The 22,380-nt window shown below is 43.8% G+C and overlaps 1 protein-coding gene and 1 long non-coding RNA gene across 4 annotated transcripts in view; both read left to right on the top strand.

Moving 5' to 3' along the window:
* Positions 1 to 22,380, top strand: part of UBE4B (ubiquitination factor E4B) — a 122,387-nt gene that overhangs the window by 90,374 nt on the left and 9,633 nt on the right. For all 3 annotated transcript variants that reach the window (XM_070768232.1, XM_019976352.2, XM_070768233.1), the window contains 7 exons: positions 2,284 to 2,383; positions 4,053 to 4,180; positions 5,524 to 5,622; positions 6,334 to 6,569; positions 13,305 to 13,431; positions 15,500 to 15,644; positions 19,832 to 19,966. In XM_070768232.1, the coding sequence (XP_070624333.1) occupies positions 2,284 to 2,383; positions 4,053 to 4,180; positions 5,524 to 5,622; positions 6,334 to 6,569; positions 13,305 to 13,431; positions 15,500 to 15,644; positions 19,832 to 19,966 (970 nt within the window). The remainder of the gene's footprint in view (positions 1 to 2,283; positions 2,384 to 4,052; positions 4,181 to 5,523; positions 5,623 to 6,333; positions 6,570 to 13,304; positions 13,432 to 15,499; positions 15,645 to 19,831; positions 19,967 to 22,380) is intronic.
* LOC139176390 (uncharacterized) lies at positions 6,576 to 11,681 on the top strand. Its single transcript, XR_011560812.1, has 2 exons — positions 6,576 to 8,070; positions 9,961 to 11,681. It is a non-coding gene; the product is annotated as an uncharacterized lncRNA (long non-coding RNA).

Raw genomic sequence — 22,380 nt, 5'->3', positions numbered from 1 at the left:
TGTGACCACCTCAGCTACAGTCACCACAGGAGCTGGTGCTGCTCTCAAACAAGGCTCAGGGGACTTAGGTGGGGGTGGGTGCTTGGATTATCCAGAACCCCTCCGTTTGAATTCTTGGAATCCCGGCCTTCCCTCTGACGTTCAGATAAGAGATCCAGTGAGATTATGGATGCAGTCTGTGTTCTAATCTGGTGCTCTGTGTGGACCAGACTCTACTTCTTTATGGTCATCCTGGAGACGCCCTGACTCACTAGCTTTTCCTTGAGGTGAGATCTTAAAACCTGGAACCTGAGTTTCCTCGTGTGAATGCTCCAGTGTCTTCACACATAGCCACTCCATCTTTTCATTCCCAGAAATCAGTCCTGATTGTTCATGCAGCTGTTTTTCCACCCAGAATCTTGGGCTTCCAGTGTAACACCCTCAAATGCTCACTGAATGTTTACCACTTTGAAAGCAGCCCAGTTGAAGAACTAATAATCCCAGAGCCTGTTTTCCTTGAGGGTCTGTTACCTGTAACGTCTTCCTGCCAATAATCACACAGGTTGTTATGTTAGCTTCTTTTTGTTGCTCCAGCAGATTACCACAACCTTCGTGTGTTAAAATAACAAATAACCCTCTTTCTTAGGGTTTTGGGGATCAGAAGTCCTAAAACTGAGGCTGCGTTCCCTCTGAGGCTTTAGGGAAGAATCTCTTTTTTTCGCCTTGTCTAGCTGCTAGAGACCCCTTGGCCCACAGCCCCTTCCTCCATTTTCACAGGCCACAGTAGCATCTTTAGCCTGCTCCCTCTCTGGACTCTACTTCACTGGTCACCTCTCCTTCTCTTCTCTTCTCTGACTCCCTCTCCTTCTCTTCACTCAGACCCTGTGTTGACATGGGACTTGCCCAGACAATCCAAGATAAGCTCCTCATCTCAAGGTCCAAACCCTTAATCATATTTGCAGGGTTCCTTCTGCCATGTAAGGCAGGTTCATATTCACAGGTCTTTGGGATTAAGCTGTAACATCTTCTTGGTCGTGGTGGTTGAGAAGCTGTGGGGGAGAGAGGGGCAGTAGCACATTACTCTGTCTACCACGTCATGTTCCAGCTGTAGACAAAGGAGTCCACTTTATCTGAGGTTAGCAGAAAGAGGGTTATTAAAGGCTGTTATCTGGTTTATTGAAGAAGGCCTAGAAAAGAGGACTCCCAGAGCTCTCCTTTGAACTGGTCCTGCCAGGAAGCTGCTTCAAAGTTTAGACTTTGCCAGCACTTCAGCCAAAACCCTTCTACACTGTGCTTCCAGAAGACCCATGTGGCTGTCACTTCACTGTATGTACTTCCGCCTCCAATGAGGGCTCACCTCTTGGTAGGAGCTAGGTCATGTGCAGAAGTGCTGGCCACAAGGGAGTCTGGGAAATAAATATACTTTTGAACAATATATCACTGGACTTCCTTGGTGGTACGGTGGATAAGAATCCACCTGCCAATGCAGGGGACAGAGAAAGATTCCATATGCCGTAGAGGAACTAAGCTGGCTTGCCACAGCTACTGAAGCCCACGTGCTCAAGAGCCTGTGCTCCTCGACAAGAGAAGTCACCGAAACGAGAAGTTAGGCACTGCGATTAGAGAGTAGCCCCTGTCACCACAACTAGAGTAAAGCCCGCATGCAGCAAGAAGGCCCAGAGCAACCAAACATTAAAAAAATATATATGTTTCAATGATACAAAAATATATATGTATCATTGTGTAGTTTTCTACACAGTGTTTTGATAGAATGGGTTGAAATGTGGTAAGTGAGCCAGCCTTTAAAATATGCAGAGTATTCCACGATCAGGGAAGGCTTTTCCTCAATGACAGGTGATATTTGAGGAGACACCTGAAGAGAGTGAAGGAGTAAGTCACAGAGATAGCCTTAGAAAAGAACATTCCAGGCAGAGGGAAAAATGCCTAGTCAAGTTGTCTTTTGCTTTGGGTAATTGAATAGGCATAATAATCTTGAATTTTCTGGAGACTTCATTTTCTCCCTCCCAGAAAAACAAACAATATTTCCTTCCAAAAGTAATAATTACTGTATTTCACCAAATCTAAAATGCCATCCGCTTTAAGATATTACATTGGGAACCAATAAAAAAGATGAATGCTGCCAACATAACCATAGCTTCCCCATCGGTTTTGGTGGTGCTTGCGTAGTGGGGGCATGAGAGGGGATGTGTGTCTGAGAGTCAGTGAAATTGTGAAGATGAATAGATACGGTGGATGATGGACCTGTGTGTCTTCTTTCATTTGACTGTTAGTCTTTAATTTCAGAACCGTGGAAGATCTGAAAAATAATGAAAGCCAATGGAAAGACTCCCCACTGGCAACCAGACACCGTGAGATGCTGAAACGCTGCAAAACTCAGCTTAAGGTCTGTATAGTTAACTGGGGTAATTATGGATCAGCCTCACAATAGGAATTTTCCCACCAGAATATGCGCCTTGAATGAACAGTTTAATGTCCTCATTTTTTCCTCATTATTCTTTTCCCTTAGATAAAAATGGTACATTTAAATGCTTGTTGATTGTTTCTGTGTATATTTGAATCTCAGGACTGAAAGTGCATACACGTGTGCCAGTAATGATATGAATTCTTAATGGATTTTATCATCCTGGAACATCATCTCCCTTTCCTTACCTCATGCAAGATGTTCCCCCTCTACTAACCCTGACTCCACACCCAGATACACACACACTCCAGTTTGTCCAGCCACGCATCTTCATGTTTGACACAGTGGATTGTGGTGGTGGTAGTGGAAAGCTATCTTTCCGTTGCCCCTCATTCTTTGTTGAATTGAAAATGATCCATTGTATAGAACCTAACTGTAGACGGGAAGATTTCTGCTTATAAACATGATGGTGGTGGTTTAGTCGCTAAGTTGTATCTGACTCTTGTGACCCCATGGACTGTAGCCCTCCAGGCTCCTCTGTCCATGGGATTCTCCAGGCAAGAATACTGGAGTGGGTTGCCATTTCCTTCTCCAGGGGATCTTCCCGACCCAGGAATTGAACCCAGGTCTCCTGCATTGCAGGCAGATGATTTACCAACTGAGTTGTGAGGGAAGCCCTTATATAAGGAAGCTTATAAACATAGCTAAAAACAAACAATAGCTAAAGTTGTACAGGGAAAGCACAGACAGCAAATGTATTCATTTTTCTGTGCTTATGTTCAGATTACAAAGTTGAATGTTAGCTGGCCGTGTTTTCTGTTGATTAGTAGGATGATATGTAAAAATTTTACCTGACTTGGATTTCTGGTACAAGTTAAAAATTTCACTTTTATTTACTAATGGAGTAGAAACCTGTTTGAGAAGCAGAATAAACCAGGGACTCTTTTCTGGGGTCTATAGAACCCTTAAGCACTCCAGAGAGAGGTTTCAAGAAGTCTGTAAACTGTTGACATTTATATGTAATGTGTGTGCATGTGGATGTTTAAACTCACAGCAATCCTCTCAGATGGGTGTTATACCCTTGGTGGAGGAGCATTTTGCCCAAGATGAACTTAAGTACTGACCTGGAATTTAGATGTGAATATGTCAGGCTCCTTCTCAGTAACCACCACTGTCTTCCAAAGGGTCTCTCTTGTCAAGTTTTTCAAATACGACAGTGATGACTTAGCCTTTTCAGCACTAAACTATGCCCAGTGGTTCGCGTGGCTCACCTTCTTAGAGAAGAGGAAGCTCTTGAAACACAAACAGCGTCTTACAGCCCGTTAGTGCTAATGCTCTGGAAGCCCTAGAGCAGGGGTCCCCAACCTCCAGTATCTAATGCCTACTCTTAGGTGGAGCTGATGTAATAATAAACCTAAAGTGCAAAATAAATGTAATGCACTCGAATCACCCCAAAACCATCCCCACCCCACCACATCCCACTCTGTGGAAAAATTGTCTTCCATGAAACTCGTCCCTGGTGCCCAAAAGGTGGGGGACCGCTTCCCTGGAGCCTAGATTTCCCATCTCCTGGCCCATGCCCTGCCTGTGACCACACATAGGAACTTAGCCACCAGCTAATCTATGAATGGGGACATACCTGCTTCCACAGAAACTGGTACGATGCAAGGCCTGTGCTGATGCTGGCTTGCTTGATGAGAGCTTTCTGAGAAGATGTCTGAACTTCTACGGCCTTCTCATTCAGCTGCTGCTCCGCCTCCTGGACCCTGCCTACCCGGAGTGAGTTGCTCTGTCTTCCTCCCCCAGGCTGTGTTGTCTTTATTGCTCTACAGAGCCGACACCCAAAACCAAGACCTGGGATAATGTAATCAGGAATGCATTTCCAGATTGTGCTTAGATAGACTATGAAATTAGTAATGTTAATAGCTGTTTTCTCTGAAATTAGTTATAGTAGTGAAGGACTGTCAACACTTCTTAGGTTAATTTTGAGAGAGTGCTTTTTGAAAATTGGCTGTAAAAAAAAAAAAAGAAAATTGGCTGTAAAATCTTTGATAAAAAAGGAAGTCTATGAATTGGAAGTGAAAAGTTGGGATTAACAGGATATCGGGTACCCCCGAGCACTGGGTCCATCCAGATCCCTAGTCAATTCCGAGAATGAACCGAGAACATCGTGGATCTCTTTATCATCACCTGGACAGCTCCTCCAGACAGCCATTTTTGTTTGCTTTGTTACAATTTTATGGTTATTATGAAATCTCCAGATCATCAATGTTGGGGAGGTTGGCCAAAGCCCACTGCAGGAGTGGAAAATAGTATTTAAAGTAAAAATGTCCCTGATGGTAAGAATTGGAATTCTAAACCAGTTCTGCCAGTCCTTAGAATCTGTATTCGTTATTGTTTATTCTATTAAGTCGTGTCCAACTCTTTTGTGACTCCATGGACTGTAGTGCACCAGGCTCCTCTGTCCATGGGATTTCTCAGATAAGAATACTGGAGTGGGTTGCCATTTCCTTCTCAGGGGATCTTCCCGAACCAGGGATCGAACCCAGGTCTCCTGAACTTGCAGATGGGTTCTTTACCACTGAGCCATCAGGGAAGCCTCAAAGTCTATATAGGTATAGATTATGGCATTGATTACAATCATTCACATAAGGAATTGTGGAAGAGAAAGAAGAATATATGAAGCAGATGCCTTCCAAAGAATCAAAAGTTGCATTTTGCCTCTAAATGCGAAAACATTTATGTGCAGTGTTAAAGATGAAATTCAAACATATAAAAGCAAAAAAATAAATGTGTAGCTGTATTGTCTTAAACAGTTCAAGCTGCATAAAATGACCAAACATGACAGTTTTGTTTCCTTCACGTTTTATTTATTGCATTAATCTTAACAGGAAACCAAGAAAAGGAACAGCATTCACGTCCACCTTAGCACATCCCCATCTTCATGATTCCCTGTTCATTTCTGGTTGCAGTTTCTTTGCCTGTGCACTCTTTACTTAGTTGTACTATAGAATGAGAGCTTTTCCCGAGTGAACCACTTATTGTAATGGTAGTGTTCTAATCCTCATCGTTTGATGTGTCACGATTTCACTTTGTAACCTGTACTTTTCTCTCTCTGACAGTGTAACACTGCCTTTAAATTCAGATGTCCCCAAGGTATTTGCAGCATTGCCTGAGTTTTATGTAGAAGATGTTGCTGAATTTTTATTTTTTATTGTACAGTAAGTCCCATTCACATATTATATATTTCTAATATGTATTTATATTTAATGTACACATTGTATTACAAACCTCCATTTGATGCCACTGAATGCTGCCCAGAGACTGGAAAAATAAATCCAGCTGTGGCACCAAGCCAATTCCAATAATATCTCAAGACAGAAGCAGGATTAACAATGCTAGTAATAATATACTCTGTGAAAATTGAGTTCAATTTTTAATAACTGAGTATGCGTTTCTGAGAAACAGAAGGAGAAAACAGTTTATAAATATCTGAGTGAACATTCAAAGCCAGAAATACCCACATCTGTATTTGGTACCAATATTTTTCTCAACTGTAAAATTAGAGAAAGCTTCAAAGAAATAAGTTGAGTTTATAAGTAATATTTGAAATCTGAAAAAAATGAAAACTCCATCAAAATATTTTTTAAGTCTTTTTGGTTGTGAAGATCTTTTGTAAAATTATGATTTAATTGTAGCTTCAGTTTATTTTCCAAGACGTAAATTAATGTAACATGCTGTGGCCAACAGACACAGTGGGTTTGAAATCTTACCCAGTTATAATGTGAATAGTCACCTTAAAATCATCAAGTTAAAGGGAATTCAGCAACCTGGTTCCTCGACCTGTTCGTCCCCTTCCTCGCCCAGTCAGCAGCATCCACCCACGTGAGCCTCTCGAAGCTTCACTACCTGTCCTTCTCGCCTCTCTTCAGATACTCTCCTCAGGTGCTTTACGAGCCCTGCACTCAGGATATTGTGATGTTCCTTGTCGTGATGTTATGTAACCAGAACTACATCCGAAATCCGTATCTGGTGGCCAAACTGGTAGAAGTCATGTTCATGACCAACCCTGCTGTTCAGCCAAGGACCCAGAAGTTTTTTGAAATGATCGAGAACCATCCCCTCTCCACCAAGTTGTTGGTCCCTTCCCTGATGAAGTTTTATACAGGTAATGTTCCTGGTGTGTACAGGTGGGCAGGATTGTCTAAAACCAGCAGGTGAAGTTGTTCTAAACCTGCCACCTAATCTCCTAGTGTCCACATAGAAGTATCACCCACTAATCCACCGCCAGCAGTACAAAAACTGTTGGTTATTTTCCGCTTGAGTTGTGGAAGCTCTACACTGACCACTCTCTTTAATACATACTAGTCACTGATAATTCAGTGGAATCTATAAAAAGGTAGAGGGGTTACATTGAGACCAAATTGATTTTTCATCTGAAATTACCTGGTTCATTTTATATTTGACTGCGCTAGGTCTTCATTGCTGCACATGGGCTTTCTCTGATCGCAGCAAGTGGGGGACTGCGGTGCTCAGGCTTCTCATTACAGTGGCTTCCCTTGTTGTGGAGGGGCTGGGGCACATGGACTTCAGTAGTTTCAAACCCATGTTCCCTGCATTGGTGGTGAATTCCTAACCACTTGCAGGGGAGCCCCACCTGGTTCATTTTAGTTTCTTAACTTACAACATTAGTTTTGCAAACACAGAGTTTCAAAACTGTGGGTGAAACAGGGAGCTGGTTAAAAATGCTTATTCTTGGGACCTCCCCCCACCACCCCCCGAAACCACCGGAATTAGGATCTCCGGTCACTAATTCTGTACATTTATCGAACGTCTACTTTTTGCCAGGCACTGTCCTAGGTGCTGGGTGACACGGGTGAACAAGATTGAGAACATATCAGACGCTCTGCAAGGAGGTCTTCCTCTTCTGGTTGAACTGTATTCTGAGTTTCCATTCATAATCTGGCTTTTCAACTGCAGGTGTATTTTCATAAAGCCAGTTGGTTACCTGTGGGCCGCATTCTCCTGTTCTCTACCAAAGGCACATGATTGTACCAATGGGACAGTTTTTCTCCAGTTGTATATTTCTCAGGAAAAGAAGTGTGCTGTCTGCCTTCTTACCTTCTGTTGAACCTAGCACGCTCTGGGCACTCATTTAGCAGAATATGCTCGCCTTGCTCTTGAAAGAAACCCCAGCCTCCATGAGCACAGTCCCTTGCTGTTCACAGAGGCAGCAGTGGATTGAAGGTTCTTCTGTGTTCAGTGACAGCCATCCCTTCCCAGTTGATCAAGACCTGCTCCTGCTTATTTTGAGATGATGCCCATAATTCTCTCTGCTTCTGAGGCTCAAGAGTCTGTCCGTCTTCTTCTGCTTCGTCACTGTTACCTTGTGTCACCTCTTGGAAATTTCTCTCCTTCCTAATCTACCTATATCCTCTTAAACCTAAAGAAGTCCACAAGCCCCTTGAAGTTTTGTTAACATGCTCACCTTGGCAACAGCAGAGAGCACTCCTGGGTAAAAGGCCCTTGCTTGGCTCGCCTGTCCTTCTCTTACCTCTTATCCCTGGTAGGAGAGGACGACGGGCCATTCAGGTACAATTGGTGCATCAGCTGTTTACAGAACGGGACCTCATATGGTACCCTGCACATCAGGCTTCACTGAATTGAAGGTAATCCTAAATTTCTTTAAAAAAAAAAAATGATGAGGTATCTCTTTTCACCTATCAAACTTATATTTAAGATGGGAATACCCAGTGTTAAAATGGTTTTAGGAAAATAAACTAATCTGCAAAAGCCTATTTCAGCCCTTCTGTCACTAGTATGGAGAATCAGTGCTGTGAAACTGAGAATGTAGGTTCGTAAAGCCTTTCTGGAAGGCAAATTGGCCATCCACACCAGACACTTTAAATAGTGTTCCTATCTGGGGACTTCCCTGGCAGTCCAGTGGAGAAGATTCTTCACTTCCACTTTGAGCAGCACAGGTTCAATCTCTGGTTGGGGAACTAAGATCCCACATGCTGTGGGGCACAGCCAAGAAATAATAATAATAAGGAACACCGGAGTAACAGATAATCTGTGTTGGAAGCAGCCATTCTCTGTCCCTGGGGCTGGGGCAACCAAGGGAAAAGGCTTGGGGTTATTGGAGTCTGGTTGCTCAAATGATTTCCTAAAGGAAATCAACTCTGAATATTCAGTGGAAGGACTGACACTGAAGCCGAAGGTCCAATACTTTGGCCACCTGATGGGAAGAGCCGACTCATTGGAAAAGGCCCTGTTACTGGGTAAGATTGAAGGCAAAAGGAGAAGGAGGTGGCAGAGGATGAAATGCTTAGATAGCATCACTGACGCAACGGACTTGAATCTGAGCAAACTTTGGGAGACAGTGAAGGACAGGAGAGCCTGGTGTGCTGCAGTTCATGGGGGCGCAAAGAGGACTTAGTGACTAAACAAGAACAGCAGCAACAAATAGTGAAAGTATTAAAAAGAAATTCCTGCCAGTTGTAGGTCAGTTAAGTAAATTATCATTTATCCATCCAGTGGGTCCATGTGAGCCATAAAAAATAGTGTTAGTTACATTAAATGGTTAAGTAATAAAAAGAAAGTGCCATTAATGGGACAATTTGTCAACTGTGACCACCTTTTGGTACACAAATATATATTACAGATAAAGGTATGGGAAGATACACACCAAAATGTTAACAGTGAGTTGTTTGTTTTTGAATGGTTAAATTGTAAGTGGTTTTCTTTTTCTTTTTAAAAAGTTATCTAATGTCTTCATTATTCGACAGTAAACTTGTGTTGTCGGTATTGAAAAAACAAAAAAGATTTTAGTTAAATGCATTTTGTACTCAGTTAGTGCCCTGGGCTTGTCACTGTGGCTTTGGGATAAAGGACAGGGCCAGGCCTCCGGCCTGTGAGGCCCAGGATGGGGCGGGATGGCAGGGGAGTACCATAAAAATTCCAGGAGCGGGAGGATGGGTGGGTCTCCTTTCTCCTTTCTCCCTGGCCGCCAAGCAGCATGCCCTCTGGCCCTGGGCCCCCTCTGTAATCATGGGTAGATGATAAGATGATACCCGTGCTAATAATAACCACTGCTTATTGAATATTTACTGATCCTTTCACTTAATCCCCACAGCAGTCCTCAAGATGGGTGCTATAAATATCTCCCTGTTACAAATGAGGAAACTAAAGCTTAGAAGGGTCTAGAAGCTCACTGAAGGTCAGCAGCCAGTGAGTGGCAGCGACCTCAGCAGTTGGGCATTAGCACAGGTGCTCCACCTGTTCCCCGGGGCCCGGCGCCTGGGGAGCCCACAGCGGGCATGGCAGACACTCCCCCACGTGTCCAGCAAATCCACATTAAGTCCTGCTGGTTTAGGTCCTGGCTCCCGAGCACGGCCGGCTCTCAGACATGAATTAGAGCTTGATCTCTGAAACATACTCGCCTTTTACACCCCAGAGAGGGTCTAGCTTAGATAGTGCTTAAGGTCAAATGTTTGTTCAGAAATAAAACTGAGTTTCAGAATGTGTGTGTGTGCTCAGCCGTGTCCAACTCTTTGCAGCCCCCATGGACTGAAGCCCGCCAGACTCCTGTCCATGGGATTTTCTACGTGAGACCACTGGAGTGAGTTGCCGTTTTCTACTCCAGGGGATCTTCCCGACCCAGGGATCAAATCCATATCTCCTACATTGCAGGCAGGTTCTCTACCACTGAGCCACCAGGGAAACCCAAGTTTTGAAAAAAAGAGTATTTTATTTGTACTAGAACAAAGGTGATACTTAAGGACTAGCACTCAAAACGTGGCTACTCAGAAGCAGGAGGAACACTGATGACCAAGACAGCTTCAAGACCATTCCCTTTCCCAAGCTGATCTGAGTCAGCAAAGACAGTATTAGCCCAAGTAGACTTAATCACTAGCTCAGCAAATACGCATCGGAGAAGGCGATGGCACCCCACTCCAGTACTCTTGCCTGGGAAACACCATGGACGGAGGAGCCTGGTAGGCTGTAGTCCATGGGGTCGCGAAGAGTCAGACATGACTGAGCGACTTCACTTTCACTTTTCACTTTCATGCATTGGAGAAGGAAATGGCAACCCACTCCAGTGTTCTTGCCTGGAGAATCCCAGGGACTGGGGAGCCTGGTGGGCTATCATCTATGGGGTTGCACAGAGAAGTACTTAGCAGCAAATACGCATGGAGCTCCTACTACACATCAACTCCGGTGTTGCCACTTGGGCCTAGCAGTGCAAACGCCAAAACCCCTGTCACTGCCAGTTAGGCATTCTGGCGTGAAAACAGATGTGGAACCAATAAATAAGATACTTACATAGAGTGGGTGTGAGAGGAGGGCCTGGTGCTACTTTTTTTTGGTACTGCACCACTTGGCATGTGGGATCTTAGTCCCCCGACCAGGGATTGAACCCGCAGCTTCTGCAATGGAAGCGTAAAGTTTTAACCGCTGGACCGCCAGGGAAGTGTCGCCAGCCTGGTGTTACTTTTAAGAAGCACAGTCAGGTCTCCAAGGAGATGACTTTGGAGTGATGTTGAAAACAAGACTAAAGAGGGAGCCCTGAGAAGATGTCAGCCACAGTGTGGCAGGCAGTGAGAACAGCACATGGAAAGGCCCTGAGGGCCCCGGGCAGCTTATTGAATCAAGAAGACTTGTGAGCAGGAAGCAGGGATCTAGATCTCTGCAGGCCTTCTAGAAATAGGACGTGGAACAGACGAAAAAGGAGAAATACCATATGATATTCCTTATATGTGAAATATAAAAAGAAATGATACAAATGAACTTACAAAACAGAAGCAGACTCACATACTTAGAAAAAACTTACGGTTGCCAGTGGGGGAAGGACAAGGGGAAGAGATAGTTTGGGAGTTTGGGATGGACTTGTACACACTGCTGTATTTAAATTGGATAACCAGCAAGGTCCTACTGTATAGCATAGGGAACTCTGCTCAATGTTATGTGGCAACCTGGATGGGAGGGGAGTTTGGGGGAGAGTAGACACATACATATGTAGGGCTGAGTCCCTTTGCTGTACATGTGAAACTGTCACAGTATTGTTAGTTGGTTATATTCCAATACTTTGGCCACCTGATGTGAAGAACTAACTCATTGGAAAAGTCCCTGAAGCTGGGGAAAATTGAGGGCAAATGGAGAAGGGGGTGACAGGATGAGATGATTGGCGGCATCACTGGCTCAACAGACATGAGTTTAAGCAAACTCCAAGAGATAGTGAAGGTCAGGAAAGCCTGAAAAAAAAAAAAAAAGGAAAGCCTGGTATGCTTCAGTCCCTGAGGTCACAAAGAGTCGGACCCGACTTTGCTACTGAACAGCAACAATACAAAATAAAAGGTTTAAAGTTTGGGGAAAAAAGAACTAGGACTTGGGGATTGTATCTTGGACTGATGCAATTTTGAGGGAACATTAGCAATGAACTTTTTTTAATGTTGGGAGAGATGTATGAGTCCTAAGTTCACAGTCATTACTTAGTCTCTGCTGTGTTCAGGATACAGGACAGGTGTTCTGGGCCATTTCGAGCATAGACGAGGCTCTGTGTCAGCCCCCTTTGTGTTTCTCCCATAGACTCCGCTGAGTCAGCCCTCCTCCATACTGCAGTTCACACTTCTATACAGTTAATAAGACGATGCTTAGTTCAGCTTAAAGAAAGGTGCTTTTAGATCTTCATACTAATGTACTATCCTTTTATCTTTAAGTAACTTTTTTTGTTTTTTAAGTCCCTATTAAGTGTTCATTGGGAAATACAGAAGATAACAAAAAGAAAATAAAGCTCGTTGATAATGTCTCCACTCAGAATCTCTGTTAACATTTTGCTCTGTATCTTTCCAGTCAGCTTGTATCTCACATATGCGAGCATGTGTATTTGTTAATATGATTGGACTCAAACTGTATATTTTCTTTGGTAGCCTGTGGTTTTATTTGTGTGTGCATGTGCGTATGCTCAGTCATGTCTGACTCTTCTTGATCCCATGGACTGTGGTGATGGAATTTTCCAGGCAAGAAGACTGAAATGGGTTGCCATTCCCTTCTCCAGGGGATCTTCCCGACCCAGGAATTAAACTCGTGTCTGCTGCGTTGACAGACAGATTTATATCACAAATACCTTTTTGCGTTCTCTCTTGGGCATTGGATTATTTATATTTTCTTCCGTATAAATAGTGCTTTAATGAATATCCTTGGAGATCAGTCTTTGAACATGTTGTGTTTTTATTCCCACCCGGGTTTGTAGTGTCTTGCATCTTTTCCTTAAGTCCGTTGTCTTTACCTGACAGTTTTCCGTCTTTTTAAAATTTGTCATGAGTTCAGGAATTTTTCATGCTTAAGCTATTTGTCTTTTTATAAGAAGTTTGATCTTTGTTCCATTTTAAAAGCTACGTGGATTATGATAACTGGTAAATGAATGATGAATATATAGAGATTTACTGTGCTTTTCTCTAGTTTAATACACGTTTTAAAATATCAGTTATACAAAAATAGTTAAAGTGATAGTCACATTCAATAGATATGTTGCCCTTAATAAAATTTAACCCAGTTTTTTTTCCCGCTCAGGGCAGTGTTGTGAAGTTTCTATAAACTAGTAACAGTTGGGAGAGGTATGGTAATTCAGCTCTGGTCACTGGAGATGCTAGCCCAGTGATGCCCATCGATTTTCCCAGACCAGTTCATTTTGTTACTGTGTCATAGCCCTCCTTCACTGTGAAGGTCTGTCTTCAAAACCACTTGTAATTTCTCTTCTGCCTTATGTATGAGATAGAGACAAAATTGTATCACATCTCTGATTTTGCAGATTCGTATTACTTACTAATGTTATAGCAGCAATAGCTGCTTTTAGAAAGGTAAGAAAGTCCATATCCTTCAGTCCCTTGTCTTTCTTCTTCAGACGTTGAGCACACCGGCGCCACCAGTGAGTTCTACGACAAGTTCACCATTCGCTATCATATTAGCACCATTTTTAAAAGCCTTTGGCAAAACATAGCTCACCACGGCACCTTTATGGAGGAGTTCAAGTGAGTATTGGGCCCCTAATGTCACCACTTGGTTCTTGCAAATCAGAGGAGAACAGCCACTTAAAAGCTTTGCCAGCTGGTTCTTGTTGACTGTTTGGTTAGTCTCCTCTGAGTTTTCCAGATGGTCCTGCTAAATGTGAGCAGGATTATCAAAATCTCTGCCTGCCAGACTTTGCTGAATTTTAGATTTGTCAAGATACTTTGGGCATAGTATACATGGAGACAGAATCTACTCTGAGATGAAGTGTTGTGTTTTTTGGTGTTTCTTGATTATAGTATTACATGAATTTGCAAAATGGCTGAAATGGGATCTTCTAGCACTCTTTGAATATGTTGAAATCAAGCTTTAAAGTTAGAAGCATTAGGAGGACTTCAGATTCAAAAGCAGCTAGTGTGAAGGCTATCATTTGAAATGATGTTCTTTGTAGGGAGGGCCTAGACCTTGATGAAGTTTGTCTCATTACCAACCTGAAGTTTCAGTGACTGCTTAAATCTGGACATTAGTAATGCCATCTAAGTTACTTTAAGGTGCAGCAGTGGAGATACGGACACAAAGAGCAGACTTGTGGATACAGTTGGGGAAGGAGAGGGTGGGACAAGTTGAGAGAGTCAGCATTGAAACATATCCACCGCCACATGTAGAATAGATAGGCAGCGGGAATTTGCTGTGTGACGCAGTAAGCTCACATCTTTGACGCAGGGAGCTCAAACCTGGTGCTCTGTGACAAACTCGGGGGAGGGGGATGAGTGGGAGGCGGGAGGGAGGTTCAAGAGGGAGGGCACATGTGTCTACCTGTGACTGATTCATGCTGCTGTATGGCAGAAACCAACACAACATTGTAAAGCAATTATCCTCCCAATTAAAAAGAAAATTTTTAAGTAAACGTGCTTTAAAAATAAAAGTAGATGAAAATGTTGATCTCTTGAATTAGTCTTAAGAAGAAATTTTATCCCATCTACTCTGATATTTGCAACCCATATTCAATCCTTGATCAAGCCTAGCTGTCACTTGTTGACTGAATTACCATCCAACAGTGGAAGTATGGGCAGTGAAGTAGCCATTTCTTTGATAGCTTCCCACAAAGTAAACCCTTTAGGTTAGTTCTTTCTTTCCATGAGCTGCTCTTGTTTTCAGAAGTATATACCAACAAAAGTTTGCAGTGAGCTTAGGAGACCAGGCATGCCTACAGCTCGATCTGCATAGTGCTGATTAGGAGTGTCCATTCTGAATTTCCAGTCTCCTGATATCCAGGCCTCTGCCTTTGTTAACAGGTACTTGTCTTCCCAAGGCAAGGCCCTGCTGCCTTTGATTTCTCAGCAATAGATCCTGAAGAGTAGTTCCTTTTTTCTCTCCTAATCTGACAGGTCCAGAATCTAATAGGTGGACCAAGCCATCTCAGCTCACCAGGTAGTCTGTCCATTATAATAGGATTTACAGGACAGTTCCGAAGATTGAAACTTCTGTTTCTATAAAGAATGTTAATATCGTACTTTAACTGTATTACAGCTTCCAATTTTTCTTAAGTGTGTCTTTCTTTATAAAAAAGATTGTGTCATTAGTTCTCTTATCTTTTATATGTGGGTATTTGTGCTTTCCTTATATCTTGGTGAGCTTAAGCATATTTTTTCTAGCCTGGAAGAGTGTTTTCTCTACTTAAAATTATTTAGGGAACGAGCCAGGGTAGTGCTGGTAACCCACTCTCTGGAGCTGGGGGTGCTGGAAGTCAGCACTTGCTGGTTTTCAGGGTGTAAGTACTTCCACTGATGCCAGAGTTGAAGCTGCCAAGGGAATTTGCTCACAGAATTCTAGAATGTTATTAGCAATGACTCTGAGGAACCATGCCAGGTGGCTCCAGCACATCACTGGAATGAGCTTATCACAATTAATATAAAAGAATCACATAATCCAAGGGGAGATGCGGGGGTCCCAGCATTGAGTTGTGTCAAGGCTGGTGGCTCTGCGGGGCACTGTGGGTAGCACTTGGGTCGAGGCCATTTTTCTCTGAGACCTGCCGCCACATTTGCTGCCAGTAAACGTGTGACTGTGTCGTGTGTAATTGCTTTTCAGTTCTGGGAAGCAGTTTGTCCGCTATATAAACATGCTGATAAACGACACGACGTTCTTGCTCGATGAGAGTCTGGAGTCTCTGAAGCGGATCCACGAAGTGCAGGAGGAGATGAAGAACAAAGAACAGTGGGACCAGCTGCCCCGGGTGAGGACACAGTGCAGGGGCCCAGGCGGAGCCCTGCGCCGACGGCTGCCTCCACGGGTCTCAAGGCTTAGATGTGACCGGCTGGCCAGCGCTTGCTGTCTCCCTCCTGTGGGCTTTTGGGAAATTCCAGCGTGGGTTTTGAGTGGGAGAGACCTTAAGACATGACTTAAAGCCAGACAATGAGCCGAGAAGTCTTTCAGAATGTGTCCTGGAAACTTCCTCTGCCTTTTTAACTGTAAGGGCTTTTTAGGGAGAAGAGCTTTTATTGTTTGAATATGTTGATGAATATTTAGGAAAGTAACTAGGGAATAAATCTCTAGAATTCTGTCTTGCTAGAAAAGAATTTGATTTGATCATCTGTAGACAACTGTGTGAACAACCCTGAAGGACTCTGATATAGTGTTTTTCCTTTCAATAGATCTTGCTTTTTTTATGTTCAGTTATAAATAGAAAAGAGGCTTGTCTTGCCAGGTTCCATGAGAAATGTTGCTGTGCTAGCGGCCGCCTACTGCCGTCTCCTGACATTTATTGCAGTCGTTTAGGTGGTTCCCTGGTCAGTTACAGCTTTTGCCTTTGACAGCTATTGGTTGCCTCATATATTGGCTAGTTCTGCTCCTGGTCTTGTTAGATTCAAAATCAGAACTGCTTTCCAGAAAGTAGGGAGGGCTACTTTTTCTTGACTATAAGTAGCATGCTCAAAATGAAAAAGTTACTGAGTTTCTAAAGTCGCAGAGTCAAAACTGTCTTGTGGTGGTTGTTCAGTCACTCTATCATTTCCGACTCCGCATCCCTGTGACTGTAGTCCACCATGCTCCTCTGTCCTCAAACGTCGAGTGTTGAAGCACATTGAGGAAGGTTTTCATTCCAAGTATTCTCACAGCTTTGATAAGAATTCTACATCTTACTCTAGCCAAAGTGCTTCAACTACAGACTTCACCCTTTTGGGGGGTTTCACCCAGAGTCCATGATTTCTGGATTTGTCAGGAGTCCATGCCAACATGCTCCTCAAGCCCCTCTAATTGTATTTGTGAGATAATGCAGTGGTGGTTGTCTTTTTCCACCCTCTAGATACACTTTGTCCTTCTCATCACTCATATTCATTTTTAAACACACCTTAAACTGTCTTGCTCCGGGGCCTCCCAAACCCTCCTCCTCTGCTCTCTGTTTCACACAGGCTGCAGTCAGCCCTGCGCCTGAGCCTCCACAGCCCCAGGTGGCCCTAAGCCATCCTCCGAAGCTTACCAGTCCTTCAACTCCATCTGGCCCGGTCCCCCAGCCCTTGCAGAATGTGTCAGGGAGACCGATGAGCTGTAGTTGAAAGAGCCCCAGCTTTGGAATCCAGGGGACCTGGGTTTGACAACTGGCACTGCCACTCATTGAGTTCATCATCTCTGTTTCCTGGCCCGTAAGTCAGAGGTAGTGCCTTCCTTGAGGAAAACTGTGAGGAGAGATGGTGGATGGCGAGGACTGAGTTCAGGACCAGCCTGAAGAACGTGTTCAGGATGTACAGCTCCTGTGGTTTTATTTGTCTTGAGACACTCCTGTCTAAAATGCTGTACTTTCTGCTGTTAGGTCTTAAACTCTTACCCATCCTTTGAAGGAGGTCTTGTCCAAATACTGCCTCATAGTTGGCTCCCCATTAGGGGAGCTGCAGTGTCTCACCTTTCTCTCCGCTCCTGTGATGCCCGCTTGATGTCGCTCATGATGCCAGTGCGGGACCAGCTTACGCTGTCCATGTTGGGATGTGGCTCTGCAGCACGTTGTCTTGTCCAGGGCCAGTGCTTATCATAAGAGCTTTTGTTTATGAGGCGACTGAACACGTACTATTGATTTTTCTTCTGTGTTAATGGATGGGGAAAGGGCATAAATAAATCCCTGACGAATGCTATTTCAGAAATCAGTTCTACTTGGCTTTGAAATCACTTCCTGCCTCCCCTCTCCCTGCCTGCTCCTTCCCAGTGCTCAGACCTCAGTTGTCTTCTCTTCTCTTTCCACACACGACTTTCCCTAGGTCGTGTGTTCCTTGGTGAGGGTGCTTGTTGGAGTTTTGACCTAAGAGTAATTCTTTGTCAGGAGAGACTGTCCCAGATGCTGCAGAGCGTCTCCAGCTCGTGCCCATTTAATGCCGGTGATGTGTCCCTCCTACTTCCAGTTATCAGGCAACCAGAAGTACTCCCACACAGTACCTGATGCCCCTAGTTGAAAACTGCTGCAGGCCGACCTCATCTGTTCCAAGGCTTTAACTGTCTGTATTCTAAAGACTCCAAAATGTGCCTCCCAAGCTCGGCTCACTCTTGATTCAGGCTTATGTAAGTTGATTCAGGCTTATGTAACCAGCTGTTGACTTGCCTCTGCCCGGGGTTCTAATAGGATATCCACTTGTGTCCAGAAGTTGTTTTCCGGATCTCCTCTGCCCTGTCTCAGAAAATGAGGACTGCATTCTACTCAGTGCTCTGGGCCAGCACCTGTGGAGTCTTCCTTGCTGCCTCTCGCTATCTCAGCAAATGCCCCCAGGCGCTCTCTCAAAATACATTCATTGTCTGACCTCTCTGCTCTCTCTCTAGACCACTACCGTCTCTTACCTGGAGAAGACTCCCCTGTGGTCTCTCGGTCTTCACCCTTACCAGTGTACACTCCAGAAGGATGGTGGTAAAATCTCAGTTGGCTTCATTTTTTTTTTTCCTTCAGCCGTGCCTCGTGGCATGTGTAAATCTTAGTTCCCCGACCAGGAATCAAACCTGTGCCTCCTGGATTGTAAGTGCAGAGTCTCCACCACTGCACCACCAGGGAAGTCCTCTGTCAACTTCTCATCGCCACTCTGCTCAGAGCCCTTTCAGGCTTCCCGAATTCTCCCTGAGCATGCACTATCGGCCCTGCCCTTCTCCCTTCACTCCTTTTCCCGGGCTACACCTGCCTCCTTGCTTCTCCCCCGACCAGCAGGGCCTTTGCACTTGCTGTTCCCTCCACCTGGAGTGCTTTTACCGTGGATTTTTGCTGACTCACTTCCTTTAGCTACCTTCTTAAATGTCACCTCCTCAGAGAGGCCTTCCCTGACTACTTTTTCCAGAGTAGCACCCTGACCCCAGCACACTCTTCCTCCTTGCTACCCTCCTTTATTCTTCTTAATCATTATCAGACTTAATAAGCATCTGTTTGGGTGGGTGTCTGTTTATTGCTTGTCTCTCTAACTGGAATCTAAGCTCCATGAGGTAAGGAGCCTTTTTGGTCGTATTCTGTGCTCCATCCCCTAATAGAGGCCTGGCCTGTGATTGATAAATGAGCAAGACGCTCAGACCCACATTGAGGTGGTTCTCACTTTGCTGTTCTTCCAATCCCCCTGCTTCGCCTTTTTGGTCCTGTCCAGAGGACAGTGGGCAGGTCATGCAACCCTGATGCAGGTTCTCCTCCAGGCGCTTTCCCAGGGTGTACTGGTGTGGCTCCATCAGCTCTGCCAGCTATTTTCTCTCCCCCAACACAAAGTAAGCTGGCCTCTGAGCAACTGTAAGAATATAAATCCATCGTGATATTTCTATGTTTTATTCCTTGCAGAGCGTTCTCTGCTCCATCTTACTTTACCCATGAGTCAAATCGACCTTGTTATCTCATGCTCCAGCCTCTGTCAGAGAAGGAGGAGGAGGAGGATGGAGCCTGAGGCAAGCACACTGATAGTTGTAAAGGTTGCAGCCTGACTGGTGTGGAAAGACATGGTTCAAAAGCTTAGCCATCTCCAGGCCCTTGGTGTCGTGGCAAAACTTACAGACTTCAGTGTCATAGCATTTCATCTCATGTTTTCAAAATAATGCTGACTAAGTAAAGGTTGTTATTAAGGACAGTGAACATCCTTTATTAGGCCCTAGTGTGTATCAAGCACATCACCACTTATTTCATCCTGAATAGAGGTTGATGGCGACTTCTTTTTGTCATTGAGGAAACTGAGTCTTGTGTACGTTAAATCGTGTGTCAGGGTCACCTTCTTCAAAGTCCTAAGGATGTCTGATGGCAAAAGGAATACACCTCAGTAATCTGGAACATTTGCCATGCAGGTGGTTCTATGATTCTCCAAGTCTGCTGGCGGTATAACACACTTCCCTAGTTACGAGCTGACTGTGTTTTTCCCTTGCACTTGGAGCTTGTTGAGCTGGCGACTAGCACTGAGATGTGTCTGGCATCTGTTCACTGTTCCCCAGGATCAGCAGCAGGCTCGCCAGTCCCAGCTCGCTCAGGACGAGCGCGTTTCGCGCTCCTATCTTGCCCTGGCGACGGAGACGGTGGACATGTTCCATATCCTCACCAAGCAGGTCCAGAAGCCGTTCCTGAGACCCGTGAGTAGAACCTTCAGGGAATTTGTTTTGTCTGTTGGATTCAACATTCAGAACCTATCAACTTAGAACTAAATATAGTCGTCATTGAAATTCTGGGTGTTTTAGCATCACAGTCTCCGATCAGTTAATTCTGTCACTGAGTTTGTTCCCAGTTATGGTAATTGATATGCACAGCACTCTGCTGATACACTGAAGTCTGCAGGCAGTCACTTCTGATTCACTTTCTGCTGAGACAGCACATTGGATTAATGTTGAAGCTGTGGCATATTTTTATCATTATTGATTCCTGTGTTTTATTTATAAGAAAAGTATAAAGTGACATCAATTGGAAATCAGAGTTTATTAAGGAGAAATAATTGACAGTGTAAGATTTTCGGTTCTCTTCAGTGTAGCTTTGTTACATTCAAGAAGTCAAAGGTTATTAGAGCCTTAATTAGGGTTTATGATAGGTCACTGGTAGACAGAATGTTTGGCTTTGACTTGATTGAAGAGACCTGGATCCTATTTCTGAAGTCAAAGCTGAGAGGCATAAATGAAAATCTCTGCTATGCTTTGACCACCCCCTCAACACACATACACACACACAGAGTTTAGAGGCGTTATAATGTGGCCACGACAAGGGTAATAAGGAAGGCAAGAAAGGGACCTAAGATTTGGTATTTCCTCTAGTTTCTCTCTCTTATTTAAAAAGAAGTTTTTGGATGCACAGCACAGCATGTGGGAGCTTAGTTCCCCAGGGATCAAACCCGGGCCCCTTGCAGTGGAAACACAGCCTCAGCCACTGGACCTCAGGAGAGTCCCCTCTCTGTTTACTCTTACCTTCAGGATTATCACCACACCCTGGCCTGGGTGCAGCTTGCGAGATGGGCCCCCTTCCCTGTCCCCTTTCCATTTCATGTCTTTTCATAAATAGATTTCAGCACAGGAGCAGCAGAGCATGAAGCAAACAGTGCATCATTAAAAGCATAAGAACACGGCAACTCATTTAGACAAGGTATTTCAGTGCTTCCCTTAAAGCCTTGCAACTGGAGTTTCTATACACTTTTTCTGTAAAGGCCAGACAGTGAATAGTTTATATGTTGTGGGCCACACAGTCTCTGTCTCAGCTACTAACTCTGCTGTTACTGTGTTCCAGTGACTGCCTCAACTGAGGCATCAGGCCGGATTTGTCTTACAGCCCGGAATGTGCCAGTCCCTGCTCTAAGTCATGTTGTATTTTATGTTCAGGTGCCCCAATGGCAGTGCCTTCTGATTGTTTAGAGGGTCGGAAACTATAAAAATTATTTGAGAGACTTCGCCAGTGATCTGGTGGCCAAGATTCCGAGCTCCCGATGCAGAGGGACCAATCAGGGAACTGGATCCCCCATGCCCAAGCTAAGAGTTCATCCATGTCTCAATGAATATCGAAGATCCCTTGTGCCACAGCTAAGACTCCACACAGCCAAACAGATAAATAAATAAAAAGAAATACTTAAAAATATCATTTGAGACTAAATTATCATAAAGCCTTTTGTTAGCTCTAAATTCTTCATTTTTAAAGGAAATTATTGAAAGCTAAGTCTAATATTTTCATGTCAGTTAAAATTAATTTTTTTCAAGATCTACTCACTGATCGGAGCTGCCGCACACGGGGGCCGTGGTCTCTGCCCCCAGGCTTTGCCTCTGCCTGCCATCATCTTTCTTTTTCCTTTGCTGTACTGTTTTCACCTTCTGGGCTGGTCTTGGCTGGTTAACACAAAACTCTCCCACTGCAGAAAGAAAAATGACCAGTTATATTCTATTCTTAATCACTCTTTTATCTCAGTTTCTTAACAATTAAATATAGGAATACGGTGGGGGAGGGAGGCGTAAGAGGAAGAGGATATATGTATATGTATAGCTGATTCATGTTGTACACCAGAAACTGACACAGCATTGTAAAGCAATTATCCTCCAATTAAAATTTTTTTTAATAATTTAAAAGTTATGGATGTATTATCAAGACATAAAATATTTGGAAATTGTGGATCAAAAATGATAGTGTTTGTAGAATAATAGCATGGATATATTCATCTTAACCCAAGGGATGACATTCCATCATACTTCAGTGAAGAATAGTAGATTAAAGAATATATATTTATCAAAAAAAAAAAAAATAGAGTACTTTACTTTGTGCAAGAGTAGGTCCTTTAAAAGCCAAGTTTAAGTTGAATTTGTATAGATCCAGTCATTAAATTTAATGAAAACCTTGTTCCTTAAAGAGAAGCCTTCAAGACTCATATTTATGGCCAGTGTTTAATACTCTCGAAGTGAGATTTCCCTTCTCGGGTTTCCTTAAAGCAGTGTATGCCCACGTGTAGTAGTCCTGTATCATCTAGTGGGGTTATGGCATGTTACTTCATACTTATCTTCTAGTTGTTTCGTTTGTTTTGTTT

Source organism: Bos indicus, chromosome 16 (genome assembly GCF_029378745.1).
Source record: "Bos indicus isolate NIAB-ARS_2022 breed Sahiwal x Tharparkar chromosome 16, NIAB-ARS_B.indTharparkar_mat_pri_1.0, whole genome shotgun sequence".
NCBI lineage: Eukaryota > Metazoa > Chordata > Mammalia > Artiodactyla > Bovidae > Bos > Bos indicus.
This window is presented reverse-complemented; position numbering and strand designations above follow the sequence as displayed.